Source organism: Sceloporus undulatus, chromosome 3 (genome assembly GCF_019175285.1).
Source record: "Sceloporus undulatus isolate JIND9_A2432 ecotype Alabama chromosome 3, SceUnd_v1.1, whole genome shotgun sequence".
NCBI lineage: Eukaryota > Metazoa > Chordata > Lepidosauria > Squamata > Phrynosomatidae > Sceloporus > Sceloporus undulatus.
In genome coordinates, this window is record NC_056524.1 from 97,269,663 (window position 1) to 97,286,221 (window position 16,559).

General features: G+C 40.0%; 1 protein-coding gene across 5 annotated transcripts in view; it reads right to left on the reverse strand.

Annotated features, from left to right (window-relative positions):
* Nucleotides 1-6,866: 6,866 nt before the first annotated feature.
* LOC121926189 (regucalcin-like) overlaps nt 6,867-16,559 on the reverse strand; it is a 20,668-nt gene continuing 10,975 nt past the window's right edge. For 3 of the 5 annotated variants that reach the window (XM_042458959.1, XM_042458958.1, XM_042458960.1), the window contains 5 exons: nt 15,957-16,139; nt 14,274-14,489; nt 13,155-13,292; nt 11,486-11,640; nt 6,868-7,132 (listed from right to left, as the gene is read on the reverse strand). In XM_042458959.1, coding sequence (XP_042314893.1) covers nt 7,082-7,132; nt 11,486-11,640; nt 13,155-13,292; nt 14,274-14,489; nt 15,957-16,139 — 743 coding nt within the window. In that variant the 3' untranslated portion in view covers nt 6,868-7,081. Of the gene's footprint in view, nt 7,133-11,485; nt 11,641-13,154; nt 13,293-14,273; nt 14,490-15,956; nt 16,140-16,559 lie in introns of all 5 variants that reach the window. The other 2 variants (XM_042458956.1, XM_042458957.1) reach the window with 2 other exon arrangements.

Genomic DNA, 16,559 nt, shown 5'->3' on the forward strand with positions numbered 1-16,559 from the left:
CTTTGTGTATGCACAGAGACACTCAGAATATTTCTGATTAAGAATTTTCATTCACTAAGCCTTCTAGCTACATATTGTTATATTTCACTATTGGAATGTGTCAGTTTCCTCTAACTGTATATACCTACGTATTTCCTTCCATATTCAGCTTTTCTAATTCAGACAAGTAATACAAAGTGTTTGAAGGATGAATGAATAGTGCATATATTGATGGGAACAAGTAGGTTGGAAAGAAGATACAGGTCAGGGATAAAACATAATTTAATAATTTGTTAGATCCCATGGTTTAGGACAATGTTCTGCAATTTAGCAGTTTCCAGATGCAACTCAAATCCCACTATCCCACACCATCTGTGCTACAAAACAACTGAAAAGTGCCAAGTTGGGGAAGGCAACTTTAAAATGACAAAAAGAGCATTTTAGAAAGAACCAGCAGTGAAATGTGCTGGTAAAGGTCTACAGTGACAACCCAGACATCGTTCTCTATAAATTCCATGATGTGTTTTGAAAACAGACAAATCACAAAATGAATAAATTGTTGCAGATCAATGTATAGAAATACTCTAGTTGTTGATTTCACAGCTATATCTCCCCATTTCTAACCCTCAACATTAACAAACTAATCTGTAAGTCTAACAGTGCAATCTGTGGGTTCTAATAATGGTTCCTCCTCCTGAAATCTGTAATGTCCTGGTTCACATTTACCTAACTGAAATTGCACAAGCAAGTACAATATAAAATATCTGGTGAAAATCCTTAATAAAAATAACTATGTTCCAATACTTGGAGATAATTGTCTTTCTCAGAAAAAGGACTTTGCATGCATCAACACTGGACAAATAATGCAGTTTGACACCACTTTAAGTGCTGTAAGTCCATCCTATGGCATCCTGGGATTTGTAGTTTTACAAGGTCTTTAGCCTTCTGTGCCAGAGTGCTGGTGCCTCACAAAACTACAAATCCCAGAGTTTTATTAGGATGAACCCATGGCAGTTAAAGTGGTATCAAACGGCAACGGCAAAGATGCCCCCTTTTTTCTATTCATACTTCAAAATAAAATATATTTGTGACAATTGTTGCATGGATATGTTGTTTGGAAGATAAGCAGAGTTTATATATAACTTTGTAGTAACATAAATTATTTTCTGTTATAAAAATTATATACATTTATATGCTTAATAAATGTAAAAATCTCAGTAGATGAGTTTATGTGCATATAAAACTACACAGAGAGTGATAGAAAAATACTTTGAATTCAACAGAAAGTTTATACAATATAAGATAAAGGCATGAAGCAGCCATTTCTGTAATATATTATGTTACAGGAATAGTGTGATAATAAAGCTGATTTGTGAATTATACAGTATACAGGAATATGGAACAAAGATGTACATAATCAACCATGCAATTATAGCACTATAATTCTTCTTTAACTGCCATGGCAACATCCTATGGAATCCTGGGGTTTAATTTGGTGATGTGTTAGAGCTCTCTGCAGAGTGTTCTACATACCCCTCCTGAAACTGCAAATCCCAGGATTTCACTTTAGATTCCATAGTCATGGCAGTTATAGTAGGAGGATAATACTATCATTTTGTGGTGTGAAAGGTCCCCTTGTTATACTTAAAGCAGATTTGGTGAAATAAAGGGGCTTTATTCCCATCAGTGTCATTTATTTACTCCAACACAAGGCATTCTAGGGACGCAGTGGCTTAGTGGTTAAGACACCAATTCTGACGATTGAAAGGTTGGCAGTTCAAGGCCCAAGTGCCACATGATGGGGTGAGCTCCTGTCACTAGTCCAAACATTTGCCAATCTAGCAGTTCGAAAACATGCAAATGCAAGTTGATAAATAGGTACCACTTCTGTGACAAGGTAACAGCATTCAGTGCAGTCATGCTAGCCATGTGGCCACCAGAGTAGTCTTCGGAGAACGCTGGTTCTTTGGCCTAGTAACAGACATGAGTACCACCCCCTACAGTCAGTTATGACTAGACATTCATGTCAAGGGACTACCTTTACCTTTAGAGCATTCTTAGTGTAGTGGAGGGCACTTGTAAGGAAGAAGAGATCTGTTCTGTATTGATTTTCATTCCAAGTGCTCCTTCTCTTGCATCACTTTTTACAGTGGGACCTCAGTATCCACAGATTTGAGCATTTATGGACAGCAAGCCTGCATTGTCCCCAGTGGCGACATGTGCTCGCAGTTGCACAACCATTGGGGACAACTGGAGTGAAGTCCTCCCTCTCTCCTTCCTGTCTCCCGCTCTGAGGCTTTTGCCCTGGGCCTGGCTTCCGGGGCTGTTCAGAGGCTGGAGCCTGGTCGGCTGGAGGAAGCCAGAGCCAGCACCAGGGCTTGAGACTTGGAGCTGGAGGTTCCGTCCGAGGTATAGGGCCTGGAGGGGACTCTGACACCCAAGCCCTGGCACCGGCACCAGCACAAGCTCCGGATATCTCCAGCTGACAGGGCTCCAGCCTCCTCCTCTGAACTGCCCCTGAAGCCAAACCCAGGGCAGAAGCCTTGGAGGAGGAGGGACGGAGAGAGGGAGACAGGGAGGGAGGATATCAGTCCAGTTGTTCCTAATGGCAGGGTAGCCATGTGGTTTTGGTATCCACGGGGGGGGGGGGGATCTGAAACAGACTTATCTGGACAAAATGCGGGCCTGTGACTAACATCAATTTTTTTTCCTCCTGTATGATTTTAACACCTGATGAAGAATCTAGTGAAGCTATGAAAGCTTGCAGTATAAATTTTGTGCATTTTTTGGCCCAATAGAGGTGTAGCTGTTTTGTGGATTTTGGATGTTATTGTACTTTGCTATATGGCCAACACAGCTATCCCCGATATGTTTCAAAGCCCAGGGGCTGCATTCCCTGCTTCTGAGAAATCCTGGCTGTCAGCAGCACTTCTAAAGTAGAAGCAGAGAGAAGAGGGAGTGGGAGAAGGAGCCCATGCAAAACATCAGAAGAAGGAGCTTGTTCTGTAGACACCAATCTTAATCCAATTAAGGATTCAATTAAGGATTCAGAGGGAATGGGAAGTGAGGGAAGAAACATTTTATTTTTTCTTTCTCCTTCTCCTCAGGGCTGCCTGCATCCAGAGACATTTGTAGTTCCCTCTCTCAGAAGGGTTTTGAATGGGGGAGCATCCAACAAGAGTGCAAAATGGGTAGTAAGATTGACAGGAAAACAACAAAGGATATTGGTTGATAGGTTTCATGCATGCTGGAAGCAAGGGAAGCACAGCTGCTGCAGACAATAATCTGATACTGAGAGCACATGGATAAGGTGAGGGGGCCCTCCAATTTCAACCAATGTAACTTTGGATGAAGGAAATGTGTGACCCCAAAGCAAAGTGCATTCAGATTATAACGGTCATTATGGCCTGTTACAGACAGGCCAAAATAAAGCTGCTTCGAGTCACTTTGGAGGTATGGTATTTCAATGATGCATGCGTCCTAAGAGTCCAAAATCCGCACAAAAGCCACACTCTAGACCTAAGGACTGGAGTGCAGCTTTGGTGTTACTTTTGGACTCTTAGGACTCATACATCATTGAAATACCATACCTGCAAAGTGACTCGAAGCAGCTTTATTTTGGCCTGTCTGTAACAGGCCAATGTGACATTAACAGGGTTCTAACCAGGATGGAAAACTGTGAGGTATGGGTGGATTGTTTTGCAGGTGTAGATAGGGCCTAGGACTTGGAAGGGTAGCTATGAAGGAAATAGACAAGACCTTGAAGTGCAAATTTTAATACTGAAGTTAACGATTGTCCATGCCATTGTATTTCCCATTTCTGTTTATCATGAAATCTGGATGGTGAAGAAGCTGATAGGAAAAAATCAACTCATTTTAAATGCAGTGCTGGAGAAGAGTTCTGCAAATACCGTGGATGGCAAAAAAAAAAAAGGCAAATAAATTGGTCCCACAGCAAATCAAGCCTGAACCCAGAAGCCAAGATGACTAAACTAAGATGGCCATATTTTGGACACATCATGAGAAGACTCCCTTGAAAAGGGAGTAAAAAAGTAGAAGGCAGCAGGAAAAAAGGAATAACACATTATGAATGGATGGACTCAATCAAGGAAGCCACGGCCATGAGTCACCAAGACCTAAGCAGGGCTGTTGAGGATAAGGTAACATGGACATCTCTCATTCATAGGGTCACCATAAGTAATAGTGAACTTGATGGCATTTAACAATAAGAACAACAAGTATTGGGGAGACTGAAGCCCGTTCCGCACGGGCATTAAGTATGTGCGGAGCACATACTAGGGTTAGAAAGGCCCCTAACCCTAGTACGTGCTCGCCGCATACAAAATGGCAGCACCCGTTCTACACGGTGCCGCCATCTTGACGTTGCGGATGCATAGCTTCCGCACGTCCCATAACGGAAGTGACGTCACGAGTGTGCCATTGGCCACTTGCGGTACCACTTCTGGGGCGCAAAAAGAATCCGCTTTTGACCTCTGCGGTTCCTGGACGCAGCAACCGACAGCGCCGGCAGAGCGCCCATTTTGGGCGCTCTGTAACGTGCCTGAGTTAAATAAAGGTGGGCACATTCTCTTTATTTACCAATATTCTTATAGGGGTGAAGAATTTCTGTCTATAAACCTAAGAGAAGGCAAATATTATTATGCCTTTGACTTTTGTTGCACAAAGAACAGGGACCATTCACGGTTGAGAACAGTTTTCCTTTTATAAGGAAAAAAGGGCTAACAATCCCATGTCATTTGAACCCTCAAGTGAGCTTGCCTGCCTCCATCTGCAGATGAGACCTACTTTTCTAATATCTATGGCCTATTTTTTTTAGCAAGCCTGCATAATTACCAGCCAATTAACATTAGTTCATTCTTGATTTTTACACAAGATTACCAGTAAACACCTGAACTGTCAAATCAGATTTAAAATGCTAATCTTTTTAATTGCAAACTGAATTCCAGGACTTGCTCCTCATTACAAAACCCTTGTAAAAATGAGTTCTGTCATACATTTCCCTTATGCGAGGAATTGTATCAGCTGCTCTTTATCAACTGCTGTGTTTACATATTGTGTTTAAATCCACTCAAATATATCCACAATACCTTTCCCTAGCTTCTTTTTCTTACATCATTCACAAGATTGCTTCCTATCATTTCCAAATCTAATTTTGTTCACATTACCATCAGACTGCCCCACAGGCCATTTCATTCTCGAGAACTCTAATCAAATTAATCAAGGGAATTAAAATGGAAATCATTACTAGAAGACCTTTTGCCAAGTAAGTGTTACAAAGAGCTCATTTAATCATCTACATCTTCAAAATATTTTTAAAAATATATAAATTTCAAAAAGCAAACCTTGATTTTGCCATTTTGTATAAGGGACACCATTATGTTATGCTATTGTATATAAAGGAAGTTGAGCATCCATGGATTTTGGGATACATGGGTGGGGGTCCTGGAACCAAACTCCAGTAGATACCAATGGCCCACTGTATATAGTTATCCACTCCTGTAGAGAGGATTAGAGAACACAGACATATATATTCTAGACACACTGTTATGTATATATCATAGAAGCTGCACAACATGAAATAGGCATCTGTTATGCATTAGTAACAGGCACCTCTATCATCTGTAGGTACATTTATACTCATTTGTAATAATCTATCTGATAAATAACACATCCTGTATAGCCTAACAACTCAATATCCAGAGAGAACTCCCTTTGTTACTAGCATTTAGAATTTTCAGATTATCAAATAGCCTGAGAAGTACACTTGGCCCTCTGTATCCACATATTCTTTATCCATGGGCTCAAGCATTCACAGCTTGAGAATATTCAATATATATATATATATATATATTCCAAAAAGGAAACCATGATTTTGCTATTTTATGTAAAGACACCATTTGAGAATCCATGGATTTTTGTATCCCCAGGGGGGGGGGGGGTGGTCCTGGAACAAAACCCCAGCAGATACCAAGTGCTCACTGCAGCCATAGAAATGCAACCACTGTAAAGAATCATAAGCTTTTATACTTCATCCAACATCTACTTGGCTGTTTACCAGCTTATCAGAAGTAAATTTCATTTGTCTTTTGTAAAAGGCCACTAACCCATCTAATAAAATACGAGTTTACTAGTGCTTTTTATCTTTGTTTATTTTGCAGCTGAGGTTGTTATCTTCTGCCAATCAGAGATGAATCATTAGTATGGTCTTTTGTTCTGGTGATCTGCCCTTCATGCATGATATGGGTGATTGCAAGGCCAAATTGCATTTGGCCAGCTGTCAGGAATTCAGGTTTTTCTGGGTTACTCTTGTTTATGTTATTGGCTAAGTTCCCAAAACTAGATCTAACACACAATTACTTGCTAATTCTTTTAACCCTAAAACTTCACCACATTAATTAGCCTAGTGTATGCATATGTTTTAAAACCTTTTTTCCTGTTAATAATCCATGTAAGGACTGAAACTGGCAAAATATACATATAAAATATAGCATTCAGTATATAACAACATTTCCAAACTCTACTGTCTTTTTGGCTCCCTTCCCACAAAAACATGAAAAGCTGTGTATCTGCAATGCATTACTGATTTTGTGAATCTTGTAGGTGAACCACTCAGTTCATGCAGATGGCATGGTTGCCCTGACATAGCGACCTTCAGTTTCTCCCCATGCATATCTAGGTGCAAATATGTCTGATACAGAAATTGGAAAAGTTATTGCTTTGAGCTCCAAATACCAGAATCCCAAAGTCAACATTGCTACTGGCATGCTGACTGGGGGATTCTGGGAACTGTCCAAGATTAGGGTTACTCATACTTTTAGTAGACCCAGTGAAATCAAGAAGGCTTGGTTGTAAAAAAGAAAAGCACTGATATCATTACTAACCCTACATTTAAATCTATTATTTATGCTATTAAGAAAACATGAGGCAGCTACAAAGAAAAAGAAACAGTTACAGAACATCAAAATATGAAGTTAATGTATGTTTAATGAGAACAATATACACTTTTGACTTTCACATTTCTATTCTTGTTAATTTTGGCTTCTGGATGTGTGTACCTTCATCAAATAATATGAACAAACACTTATCCAGTGAAGTAGTGCTGTGGGATTCCTTTCACCCCCAGTCCTGTTATCTGTTCAAGAACAAGAAATAATTCATTATTTGTTTGTTTGTTTACATTGTTGTTGAATGCTTTCAAGTCATTTCTGACTTATTGTGACCTTAAGGTGAAAGTATAATGGGAGATTTCTTTGCAAGATTTCTCCAGAAGAGAATTGTCATTGCTTTCCTCTGAGGATGAGAGATTGTGACTTGCAAAGGATCACCCAGTGGGCTTCCATAGCCAAACAAGGATTTGAACCCTGGTCTCCCAGAGTCCTAGTCCAAATTTGAAATGGCTACACTGCATTGCCTTTCAAAAATATTTCTTCCCCCTCTTATATTCAAAGATTTCAGGGAGGTGTGTACAAACAAATTATTTTAAAATATTAAAACAGTACAGTCTGAAAACATATTAAAATAATGCAATATGTTAAAAGGATTTACAGATAGAAATTGTATATACAGGCTGAATTTCCTTTAACAGGAATTCCAAAATCCTAAATACTCCAAAACCCAAAACTTTGTTCATGGGTGGCTAAGATAGTGACAGTTTTGCTTTCTGATAGTTCAGTGCACATAAACTTTGTTTCATGTACAAACCTGTTTAAAATATTGTATAAAATTACATGAATGAATTTTGTGTTTAGATTTGGGTCCCATCTCCAAGATATCTCACTATGCACGCACACACGCACACATATATAGATGAAAATACAGGTATTCTGAAATCCAAAAAAAATCTGAAATCCAAAACACTTGTGGTCCCAAGCACTTTGGATCAAGGGACTTAGGGGCTGTGCAACTGCCCCAAGGGGCGGCCTGCAGCTGCCCCTTTTGCAACCAGATTGGGGTCACGGCAACCGCACGCCATGGTCCCAATCTGGTCTTTGCAGGGTACAGAGAGGAGCTGTAAAAAGTGGTTTCTCTTTGCCCCCTGCAAAGGGCGTGATAGCCACAGCGCTGTGGCTTTATGGCACTTCTTCGACGCTGTGTCTTCTGGACGCAGCACCAGAGGAGTGCTGTGATGCCACACACCATATGGTACAGTGAGCAGCATCATGTCACTCTGGGGCAGAGCCAGGGCATGTGTCATATGGACGCTATGCCCTGTCTCCACCCCTAACCTGCCTTTTGTACCGGTGTGCACAGCCCCTTAAACTGTAATGATGAGGCCACAAAATCTTTAATAAAAAGTCATGTTTTAACAAGTTATATATCTTTCAGGTGTGTGGTGAAAAATCCTATTTCATCCTAACTCATCTAAAGGTGAGTTGATGAGTTAGTAAGATTCAGCTGGCAGTCCAGCTTCTGTATGTAGGAGGAGGGAAGGGGGGTTACACCTTGTCTTTTGCTTCAGATAGCAAAATGGAAGGGACTAGAAGTTGCCCCATGTCCCTTATTACAGTGCACCCTTACCTTATGTGGGGGATCCATTCCGGACCCTGCTGAATAAGGCAAATTTGTTTGAATGTGTTGCGTCCCCATGGTGCGTGGTGCGGTATGCACCACGGGCACACCCCCATTCAACATTTTAGGACTCACCATAGGCATAGCCTCAAGTCTGGTATGGCACAGGCATGCAGTATAAGTGATATCCTCTATTTGAGGGTTGGAAAGTGGGGGGGGATCCAAAAAACCCTATATTTGGGGGAGTGGGGGCTCAAAATGTGTCATCTTATAAATTATGGGTGTGGGCAATATATTAATTTTACACAGAAATGTGTGGCTAAGGCTGCATTTGCACTGCAGAAATAATGCAGTTTGACACCACTGTAACTGCCCTGCCTCAGTGCTGGGGAATTCTGGGAGCTGTAGTTTTGTGAGACATTTAGCCTACTCTGTCAGAGAGCTCTGGTGCCACAATAAACTACAATTCTCAGGATTCCATAGCATTGAGCCAGGGCAGTTAAAGTGGGGTCAAACTGAAATCATTGTTTTCACTTGGTATTTAGGTAGAACCCAAACTTATTAATGGTTGGCACTCCATTTCCCCAGATTCTTTATCCATAGATTTAACCATCCATGGCTTGAAAATATTTTAAATATATATAAGTTTCAAATAGCAAATCTTGATTTTGCCATTTTATATTAAGGGACATCATTTTATTATGCCACTGCCTACAACGGGATTTGAGCATCCATGGATTTTGGCATCCATGGGGGGTCCTGGAACCAAACTGCAGCACATACCAAGGGCACACTGTATATATTTCCTTGCTGTCAATTCTGCATGTCATGAATATTGATTGCCCCTTATTGCAGTTTTGAAAACTTGGTAACTGTTGGGGACAGCCCTGATCTCTCTAGTTCCTTTATTAGAAATGCTACAAATGTCATCTTAGGCCTAAAGAATCCACAGTGAAAAAAAGGAGACACATCTTCAAGTGCTCAGTGGATGGGTGTTTTTATGTTAGAAAAAGCTCAATATGTTTTGGCCTGTCTATATTTCAGTGGCCTTCTTCAAGAACAATATGAAATGTGACGACAGGAATTTCTGGAGCTAAAAAGTTAATTTCATTTGCTGGACAGAAAAGAAACCTAAAAGCCTAGTTTATTTATTTTTTGGATAAAACTTATTTTGTTTTTTAAAAAAATAATATTTTTGTTGTCGTCACTGCAGAATGAGATGGTGTCTTTATTTTGTTCGTCTTGGACAGAATTTGTTAATTTGTTTCATACAATTGTGCAAAACTTAAAACTGCAATGACTGCTACTTTGTTATTGCAGGGAATTTTAGAACATAAAACTTAACACTTGCAAAACTAAGCATGGGTTATTTGCATTTTTGTCAATGATCAGCATGTGCCTGCTGTGTGTGGTTGTGGTTATGGTGGCTGTTATTATTATTTTCTTTGTTTGTATCCTACCTTTCTCCCAATACAGGGACTCAAGGCAGCTAACAAATTTAAAACAATATAAATGAATACAAAACCATTTTAAAAATATAAATATAAAGTTTCAAGAAACAAACCATGTATAAATTTAAATCATGACACATTATAAATATCAAGATGTATTAAACACTGTATACAAACTTTGACAGCTGAATTGCACTGCACTGAAAAGCCCAACCCTCATCAGTTTGAAAAAAGCCTGATGTACAAAAATGATTATACACTACCTACCAACTTGGTTACTAGGCACTAGATCTTTGCAGCTACATTTTTGGTTGGGAAAACCCCCGTTTCTCTCTCTCTCATTCTCTTCCTCCATTCTGTTTCATAAGATAGAGACTAGCGCTCTCACGGGGGCTGCCAAATTCTCAGCAAATTCTCTCATTGAGTCAAGACATTCTGTCTTAGCCCCAATAAATGAGACACAAAAATGCTTCCCATCCCTATTGTACTGTAAAGTGTGGCGGGAAGAAGGAATGATTTCCTAATCTGATTCTCATGCGGATGGAGGGTGGTGGATCTGAATTAATCCACAGCCCAGAATGTGTTAATCCGTACACACCCATATTTGAAATGTTGTTTTGCCTGACAGGCATGAATTGTCAAGGAACGCCTTAGAGCAGGATACTCCTAGAGGATTGAAGCCAGACCTAGACCCTGTCAGCTGCTTTGTGAGGTTCACCCAAGCCTCAGGCTGGGTGCCCATGAAGTGCCAAGCTCTTTCAGGCACTCACACATCCTTCCCATAAGAGGAGCAAAGAATAAAGAGGCTGAATCTCAAATACAGAGACTTGTGGGAACTGAGCTGGATGTTGCTGGGGGTGGGATAACAATGTACAACACAACACAAAATAGAGCACACAAGAAGTACAAAGAGATTGTCCTCTTTTCATTACATGGGGATGGAGACGAGTGACTGTAAAAGCAGTGAGGTCATTAGGGTTGGCGTCACCCGGTGCAGTAACTCATGGTGTCACACACACCCCAATGACTTTCACACCATGAAGAACCTTTAGTAATGTTTTGTGTACTAGTGTTACTCATAAATCATAATTCCCAGTATCACTGAATGTAATGGCAATAGTGGTGACATAAACAACTAGCAAAATTAAAATTATGCCTCTACATTAACAACGTTATATGCACAGCCTAAATGTGTTTACATGTGCATTGTTCCATGTGGTTAAAGCGAAAATTTGGTAAGATGTGATATTTTTAAAGAAACTTTAAAAAAATAACAATTTAACAATTTGATTCTTAAAAAAAAACAACTGGGACTTCTTGACTCTGGTTAGCTTCATCCATGACTAATAACCATGCTAGCTGGGAGATTCTGAAACTTGCCTGGTATCATATCAGAGAAATTGAGAAAAATCCCAACTAAAGAGGATAAAGAGAAAACTCCAAGAAAAGGAGGAGGAGAAGATTTGGACACCTGCCCTTATGAGATGTTCTAGTCTATTTTACAAAACCAAAGAAGGTCTATTTACCTTGAAAATCTCCCCAGCATGAGGCTCCTTGGCTAATGCAGCCTCGTCCAGTCCATCATAAGCAGAAGTGACATACATTTCTGAATAATCTTTCCCTCCAAAGCAGCAGGATGTGATTCTGGGAGTTGGCATCTTCACTGTTTGAATTCTTTTCCCTGCGTGAAATCAGGCAATAAGACAAATACAAACACAGACACACATTATCTGAGGGGAAACACAAAAAATAAATTGTTGATCCAGCTGCCACACCACACAAAATCCCTCCCACATGGGTATTAGGCTTAACAAAAATCTCCTATTTGCATAAATTGTCATTTTCTTTCTCTTTTTTTGTAAACCAAAATATGGGCAGGGTACACAGCTAAAACAGGGAGGCCAGCTGCTAACCTGTTCTAAAAGTATAATGGGCCACATCTGGAGTCCAGGGTGAAAATTCTTCATGTAAGTAGTCCATTTAATGAAATTAGGAAAAGGTTTGAAGTATATGGGTATGACAGAGACACAGGGTGCATCTGCACTGAAGAAATAATGCAATTTGACACCACTTTAACTGCCATGGCTCCAACCTACAGAATCCTGAGATTTGTAGTTTTGTGAGACACACTCTTTGGCCAAGAAGGCTAAAAACCTTGTAAAACCTTGTAAATGATTCTATAGGATGGAGCTACAGCATTTAAAGTGGTGTCAAACTGCATTATTTCCACAGTGTAGACTCACCCTTAGTTATCCAAACATTTAAAGTAGTATTTCTTGTAACTTTCATCTGATTATTTGGCATAAATTCTGACCAGGTTTTAATGAGCAGGAAGGTAACTGAAAGCTGTTAGTGAATTTGGACATTTAACAAAGATTATTTTGTTTGTTGTTCCTACCTTGCGAACAGAAGACCTGAACTGGTGGAAAAGGCACTTCTGTTTCTCTGAAAGAATCCAAGTCTCACTGGATTGTGGGAGCTAGTGGCTCTCCAGGTTTTAGTACAAATTTTAACGAAGATGTCCAATGAGGCAACATTTTTGTTTGTTCAAATACAGTTTTGTTGCCATTTGGAAGTAGTTAGAATGCTAGACAAAGGCTAAAGAGCCCTCGGTTCAAATACTCATTGAGCCATGAAATTGCCTGCATGATCTTGGACCACTTTGGTAGCATCTGCACTGTAGAAATAATGCAGTTACACAATGTTTTAACTGCCATGGCTCAATGCTATAGAATTCTGGGATTTGTCGTTTTGTGAGATATTTAGCCTTCTCTCTCAGGGACCTCTGGTGCCACAACAAACTGCAAATCCCAGAGTTCAATAGCACTGAGCCATGGCAGTTAAAGTGTTGTTAAACTGCATTATTTCTGCAGTGCAGATGCAGCCTTACTCCCTCACAGCCTGACTTGTTCACAGGCTTATTTTGGGAATAACAGTGGGAGTGGGGGGGAAACCAACTATGTTGCCTTGAGTTCCATGGAGGAGAAAGTTAAAATTAGCAGGAATAAATTACAAGTCTGTTAATATGCACAGCTCCCTCCTGTGATATGGAAACTGATCTTGGCTCCACCATTCTGAGGCTAAGTCTTCTCAGGCAGGATGTTGGTTAATAATATGACATGTCCCATTTTGTAAAACACTGGTAATACTACCTCCAAAAAGTCACTCAGATAATGTAGAGTTCTTGTTCTTTACCTGTTTCAGGGTCAATACGAATCACTCGTCCACCATCAATACAAGCCACCCAGAGTTTCCCTTCTGTGTCAATGCACATCCCATCCGGCATTGCTTCCTCTTTTTCCAGTTTATACACGGGTTTACAAGTACTACAATCTGCATCCAGAACAGATTGGGGGGGGGGGGTTACATCAATATTTTCTCCTCTTACAAATGCAATATTTTCTCTCATTATAAATTTTCAATTCTTTATTGTCTTGGTTTCTGTGTTCCATCGAGATACAGAAATTGTATCTTTATTCTCAGCTTTTCATATAGCTTTTTATTTTGTCTCTTCCTTTTGGTGGTAAATATGCTCAAATGAGAAGACTGCTGATGCAGGACTGGAATAGTTAGGGTTTTGGACTGCAATGCCCAGAATCCCTTAGGAGATTATAGAAGATGGAATTCAAAAAACTACTGCTACTTTACTGAACTCTTAACATATAGCTTGCAGTTGTACAAGCAATAAACAAGGCACTTCCAATTGAGAAGATCTTTCTTGCTTCCATCTTGACTAGTTTAGCTCCCAAAACAAAACAAAAATGCCAACTTCACCTGACTGACTGGGTCTCTGCATGACAGGCAGAAAACCAGAAGTATAACATTTCCAATTACTGCATATCTGTACTGTAAGAAAACTATACCCATTGAATTTGCACCTGTCATGCAACTGTGAAAGATCTTTACCAAGACCAAAAAATAATAATATATATATATATATAGCAAGACAACTATTTGCTTATAAGACCTCACTAATTCAGATGTTATCGTGCTTTAAATGCAAAGAAAACAACCAACCAGATATTTCCTAAGGAACATATAAAGTATGTGTCCATTCAGTATGATCCTCTGCTTTGCAAAGAAAGCTTCATGGACAATATGTTGCTCAACCAAAACAAATTGTTTATGGCCACTTTTTTGGTAGGGAGGATCTGTTTGTTCAGTAAGTAATTTATCTGTATTAGTAATGCAAGGGGAAAAAACAACCATATGGCAATATGACATGATGTAGAAATAAAAGTACAATTGTCTATCAGTTGTCTACAATGTATTTCTTGAGAGGCTATTAAATTTATCTGCTGGAAGAATATGTACCAATTTTTCCGGTGTGTACATCATAGCTGAAGGCCTGCACAGCATATGCCAGGCTGTCAATGTAGAAGAAGGTTCTGTGGTCCAGTGACCAGTCCAGCCCATTGGAGATGTCCACCTGCTCTAGCTGCTTCATGACACTACAGTCAGGAAAGAGAGTATAAAGAGCTCCTTGATGCCTTGCTCTTACTCCAGGTTCTGTCTCCTCAGCCATGGTACCTAAAGGATAGGCACAGAAATACGAATCAGGTTATTTCAGCACTTCTGGACCTCTTGAGAATGCAAGAGTCACTGTATGGGATCGTGCTAAAAATCCATCTAGCTTTGCCTTTCCAAATCTGATAACTGCCAGATGTATTGGATAAAGGCTCTCACCATCCCCCATAAAGGCTACCAGTGCAATAATTCTCCCCTATCACATTATTCCCTCATTTATTCATAATCTGTTAGAAGGGATGTTATTTAAAGCTATTGCTATTACATTTCATATCAACCAACCGAGATAGGAAGACTAGGTGATTTACAGCAGGATATTTTGCACCCAAGCTGGAGAGACACCATTTGCAATATCATTTCCCACCTTTGATACTCTTATCTTGACTGATCTTTTCCATGCAGATTTGACCCTTTTGATGTATCTTTGGCTCAGGGCTATTTGTGACCTATATAAACACCCAGATTCCCTTTGTTTCCTCAGGCTGGATAGAATTCATGTGACTCCACGTCACTTTGGATTCTGACTAGTTCCGACTCGCTGCCATCCCCCCTCAGCATTCCCCAAAAAGCCAAGTCCAACACCATACTATCTAATTAGACCATCCAGAGTTACCACGCTTTAGTAAGTATCACCATTGGTGGAGCCTCTTATCTATTCCAACACTCAACCCTTTATTCCTTATTTCTTGTGTGTCTTCTGTGTGTGCGAGCTTGCACTGTGTGTGTGTTTCCCCCTTGAAATAAAAGAAAATTAATAGAAAGAATTCTGCCTCTGTGAATTCCCTATCCCAGCATCTCAGTATACAGGTGGGAAATTATTCCAAAAGGACTGCTTGTAACTCAGTAAAATTAATTGAGCTAAAATTGAAATTCCCCTGGTTCATAGTTACACCCCCATTCTTGCTTTACCCCTGGTGTTACAGTCAGAAGCGGGATCCCTGTTGCAATTATTCTTTGCATCAAAGATCACTCATGAAAGAGAAATTGACAGTCTGCTGCATCGTGATCAACAGCAAAACAGACCCCTGTTCCTCAGAGCAGCTGCTGCCCAGTAAATAAAGACTGAGGACTTCTATGATCCCTACATATTCACCACACTATGGAATATGTAGAGATCATGAACACAAATCAGATACAAATATATAATGCTAAGTTGTTCATTCATAACTATGATCATGAATTCTAGCCATCAACTTCAAGAAAATATGTTTTTGGCGATATAGTCAGCTTACATTAACACCTAGCCCATGTTAATCTCTTATGTGCTATATGTCCCCAATCATTTTTCTTTTAAAAAGTGGAAACAGAATGCTTTAACTGCATAGTGTGAGCTACATCTGTTTCATTAAATTTTGTACATAATTTTCCATTCATGGCAAATTAACTGGGCCTGTACTCAGATGATTAGGAATAGCTGAAGTGAGAAGTGAGCATATAGTATTGTTTAATGTATCTCAAATATATACATACCTGCAAAATACCTCCCCATTGGGTCTACTTTTCCATCATTAAATCTGTTGTTGGCTTTATCTAATTCTACCTCAGTGATATCAACAAGGCTCTGATCTTCCCAGTTCAAGAAGGCAAACCTGGTTCCTACTGTGACCACATATCCTCCACACTGGCGAAGAGACACTGAGCCAACACGGGCATCTGCAGGCAGGAGAGAAACAGACAATTTTCAAAGTCAGGACACTTCAGTCACACTATGCACGATGCACCTTTCATGGACATGTGCTCAAATTTAGACTTCAAGGTTCTCCATGTCTGTCTCTTGACCTCTTGTCTCACCATTGGATTTCTTTACTTTTTACTGATATTTCCTAGACTTTCCAGTGACTCTGTCTATGGGGTAGCCTACACACTAGCCCTGGTGGTGCAGTGGTTAAATGCCTGTACTGCAGCCATTCACTCGAAACCACAAGGTTGCGAGTTCAAGACCAGCAAAAGGGCCCAAGCTCGACTCAGGCTTGCATCCTTCCGAGGTCGCTAAAATGAGTACCCAGACTGTTGGGGGCAAATTAGCTTACTTGCTAATTAGTTTACTTGCTGTTCACCGCTATTCCAAAGATC